This window comes from Protopterus annectens, chromosome 1.part1, assembly GCF_019279795.1.
Source record: "Protopterus annectens isolate FY-2018-M chromosome 1.part1, PAN1.0, whole genome shotgun sequence".
Taxonomy (NCBI): Eukaryota; Metazoa; Chordata; order Ceratodontiformes; family Protopteridae; genus Protopterus; species Protopterus annectens.
The window spans coordinates 235504393-235509137 of NC_056726.1; the positions used below are offsets into that span (position 1 = coordinate 235504393).

At 35.3% G+C, this 4745-nt stretch overlaps 1 protein-coding gene across 1 annotated transcript; it reads left to right on the forward strand.

Moving 5' to 3' along the window:
- The first annotated feature begins 2214 nt into the window (after nucleotides 1-2214).
- RAG2 (recombination activating 2) lies at nucleotides 2215-4276 on the forward strand. The gene has a single exon (XM_044085461.1). It carries the CDS (start codon nucleotides 2230-2232, stop codon nucleotides 3787-3789), a length of 1560 nt encoding a protein of 519 aa, XP_043941396.1. The 5' UTR covers nucleotides 2215-2229; the 3' UTR covers nucleotides 3790-4276.
- The last annotated feature ends 469 nt before the right edge of the window (nucleotides 4277-4745 follow it).

Consider the following 4745-nt stretch of genomic DNA (forward strand, 5'->3'; position numbering starts at 1 on the left):
GGGTGTAGCTTTTTACTATAACTTCCAGATATGTACAACTTTACTTGTTATGATATTGTTCCAGTTATGGTTACAACTTATTATTTTTATACTACATTAATATGTTTTTAAAAAATTGTGAAAATTGTAATAAAATATATTTTGAAAAAAAAAGACATAAACAGCATCAAAAGCTACTATATTCTGAATGACTTTTTGATGCTCATGTCCTTCCTGGAGATTCAGGATAGCTACTGTATTCAGTCAACCATAATCTTTCAAAATAACAATTTTATTTTCATCAGCCATCTTGGATTTTGGACTAAGGAACATTTTAATAGTATATAATTCTTTTGACTTGTGGTAACAAAACAAGGCCTTAAAACTAATTATATAAGCAAGTAGTTGATACTTTTGTGATTATATAAGAAAGAATGTAATATGATATCAAAAAATTATGTTCATGATAGGTCTGCTATGACGTTTCCTCACACACGAGATCTGTGTCCAGCTGTTGAGTTATAACAGTTTAGATCAGGGGTCTCAAACTCAATGGCTGCTTAAGGTTAATTGCATTCAGCTGAAGGCCACTGACAAAAAAGTCTATCCACAGCAGAAAAATATGAGATGACTAGAAAGGACACTTGCTAAACACATGATCTGAAGTCCAGAAGCATTCACTAGGTTCAAATACAAATCTAGTAATTTGATTTGAACTCATAGGTCAATGTTATGAATGCATGTTCTAGGTTGGTGGGATGGAGTAAAACAGCAAGAGACAGATGAAGGACAGACGTAGGCTGAGAAGCAGGAGGATTAGCATAATACTTGCTCAAGTGCATTTTCATCTCCTCTGTAAACATGCCTCTAACCTGTCCCTATTTTGGGACACCCATAAATTGATATCAAAATCTTGTTCAGTCTGTCTGAAAACTGAACATTTTTTGCGAATTTCTAAATTAATCATGCCAATATTTTTAAAATTACCTCAACTTGGGGCCCTTTTCCCTAAATAATTTTTGCCCATCCCTAATTCTGAAGTTAAGAGTTGAGCGTAAAGTCAGTAAACTATAATATTGCACTCCTTAATACACAAGCTGTTCTCAAAATCCAAAATATCATAGTAAATGTAATGCATTTCTTTAAAAAAATGTGCAAGATGCGATACTCACGGACACAGATCTACACCTCTTAACTGGAAGAAAAAAAAAACAAACAACAGAGATAAAAATAAAAGTATTTGTAAAAAGGAAGCCAGAGACATTTAAAATAAATATACAGAATGATAAAATAAACATCTGTTATCCTGTCTCAGATACAAAAAGCAGCTGCTAAGTGACTTAGACATAGGAAGTCCTCACAAGAAAGCAACCTCCATTGGTTATCTTTGTCAGCTAAATCAAGCTGAATACAGTTTCTTGAAAATCTGGAACCATACTTAACATGACCAACTCAGCTGTGACAGAAAAAACTCAGAGGGCGAAAACTGATATGCACAAAACTTTGAAAAACACAGCCAAGCAGCTACCTGATTGCAACATTCCTGTAGAGACAGGCGGCATTTATATTTTACCTAAGAATCTGTTAGCTGCAGTGCTGACTATGGCTTCTTGGAACTCAAAAACAGACCAATAGCTGAGGCACTTAGAATCCAAGTAGAGTTATTATTGGTCTATATTGAGTTCCAGGAAATTTCTCTCACTTAAGCATTGGATGTGTAGCCAAGCTAATGAGAGAAAGAGAAATCACTACTCTATAACAAACATTTGTCTATGTGGTTCCAATTGCAAACCAGATTTATTTGTAATTTTTTTAAACATAAATAATTAAAAATGTTCTGTGGAGTGATTACAAGTATTTATGGTTAAAGTTTCTAGGGTCAAATTTAAGGTGTTCATGGGCTATATCTGGCTGATGGGCTAGGAGTTTAAGACCCCTGGTTTAGACAGATGGCTAGACAGCTAAAGAGTTAAATACCTTTTTTCATTTTCTTTTTTATTTTCATCTCAACTATAAAAATGCATTTGCTGTTTAAGCATCTTCACATACCATTGTTGCAGTTATAATGTGATTAAATATTTGTCAGGCATGTACAGTTTGATAGTAATTGAATGCCATTTGTCCCAGTTTTAATCACATATTTATTTATTTTCCCGATTTATAGTCTTCAGACCAGCTTATGAGTACTATCCTTTTTTACTTTAATCAATTTCTGTTTCTTTAGGTATTATAAGTTGACCAACAGAAGAAATGTCACTGCATACGATTTCAACAGTCAACATTTCTCTGATTCAGCCTGGATTTTCATTACTGAATTTTAATGGTGACATATTTTTATTTGGACAGAAAGGCTGGCCAAAGAGGTCTTGTCCAACTGGAGTGTTTCTCCTACATTTCAAGCAACAGGAGATGAAACTACGACCTGTTTCATTTTGTAATGATTCCAGATATCTACCTCCACTTCGATCACCTGCTATATGTAGCCTTATAGATTCAGATTCTGAAAAACACCAATACCTGTTACATGGTGGGAAAACTCCAAACAGTGATCTGTCTGACAAGTTATATATTATAAAACTAGTGTCTAAAGGTGTTAATAAGAAAACAACTCTTTCATGTATTGAGAAAGAACTTGTAGGTGACATTCCTGAAGCAAGGTATGGCCACAGTATTAGTATGGTTTATAGCAGAGGAAAATGTATGGCTGTTATTTTTGGTGGACGGCATTACATGCCTCCAGGGCAAAGAATTACGGAAAGCTGGAACACTGCAGTGGACTGTTTTCCCCAGATATTCCTAATTGATCTTGAGTTTGGTTGTTGCAAATCATACATTCTTCCAGAGCTTCAAGATGGAATTTCATTCCATGTTTCTATTGCGAGAAAAGACACTGTTTATTTCTTAGGTGGCTGTACACTTGGAAGTAACAGTCGTTCTCCTAATTTGTATAGATTAAAAGTAGACCTACCACTGGGCAGTCCTGCAGTCAGCTGCACAGTGATCCCTGGTGGTATCTCTGTGTCCAGTGGTCTTGTGACACAGATTAGCAGTGATGAATTTGTTATTGTTGGTGGATATGAGTCTGAAAACCAAAAAAGGATGATGTGCAATACAGTCATTGTAGATGACAACAAAATAGAGATTTTGCCAAGAGAAACCCCAGACTGGAGTACAGAGATCAAACTTAGCAAAACATGGTTTGGTAGCAATATGGGTGATGGTGAAGTGCTAATTGGAATCCCAGGAGATAACAAGCATGCAACTACTGATCCATACTACTTCTACATTATAAAGTTCAAAGAAGATGAGGATCTCATGCAGAACTGTAGTCAAGAATCTACGGAAGATCAGGAAGACTCCACAACCTTTGAAGATTCTGAAGAGTTTTATTTTAGCAATGGGCTCAATGATTTTGATATTGATGATACCTACAATGAAGATGATGAGGATGATGAATCAGAAGCTGGTTACTGGATTAAATGTTGTGCTTCATGTAATGTTGATATCAACACATGGGTGCCATTATATACAACAGAGCTGAACAAGCCTGCTATGATTTATTGTTCCAAAAGTGAGGGACACTGGGTCCATGCTCGATGCATGGATCTATCAGAAAATATGTTAATTCAGCTTTCTCAGGATAACACAAAGTACTTCTGTGTTGACCATGTGGAATGGGCACTGGGACTGCAGACCCCAACGAAGCAACTTCCTGTAAAGAGAATGCCAATGAAACCTATACACAAGAAGATACCTATCAGGATCACACCACCAGTGAAGAAGTCTTTCTTAAGAAGGCTCTTTGAATAATTTAATAGAATGCCATTTTGTCCTTTATAGCAAGACAGAAAACAAACTGAAGTAAAGATATAGAGACTTAGATGATTCTTTTGCTTATAGTAGTGGCTGCTATAGTGCATTCATTACAGTGCTCCCCAACTGCAAAGTTGTTATTACAAATATGTAAATGGTCTTTTGAGTCCATAATCTGCATAATGATAATAACTGAAATGTAAGTATTAGGAACATTCTGAAAAAATAATGCTTATAAACATGTCCAATACACCACCGATTTTTCACTTGCATATTTTCATTTATTCAATTCCTGTGCTTTCTTTATTGTCCATATTCAAGAGACAATTTTTATTCACTGTTAAACAAAACACTCCATAATTGTGCCATTGGATTTATAACAGCAATGCAGAGTGATTTTATAAGAAGCACTACAAGCAACCAGTTAAGAATTTATGTATTGTAACCACTGAAATTATTTTCATGATGAATATTATGAGAAGAAACTGTAAAACAAATGTGAAATAAATCTGAATTTAAATCTCAGAATTATATTTTTGGAAATGTGACTCCATTACTTGGGAATTCTCTTAAGTAAAAGCTGGTGCTATATCACTAGAAGCCCTGCTTTAAATCTGGGGTGAGATTACTACTAGGCAGGTTGCATCTTCATTATTTTCTTGTAACAAACATTCCATCATCCTGATAAGAGATAGTCCAGAAAAGCCTTTTTAAGATTAACAGTATAGCTACTGAGACCACATATATGATACTGCTATAAGATGGTTCCTTCTTTAATCTGTTTTCTCCTGCTGTCTGCTAGTCATTATCTCCTCAACCAGGAGTGTCATTTAAGCAGCTCCTAAGGTTTTTCTTTAACCTTAACACTTATTACCCATCATAGCAGCATTTGGATGAGCAGCGACTCCCACACTGTAGAACCAATGACCCATCCATGACACCATGCATGTGCC

Bases quoted from the DNA above. Each gene is read 5' to 3' on its own strand.
- RAG2 (XM_044085461.1), top strand. From the start codon at position 2,230: ATGTCACTGCATACGATTTCAACAGTCAACATTTCTCTGATTCAGCCT.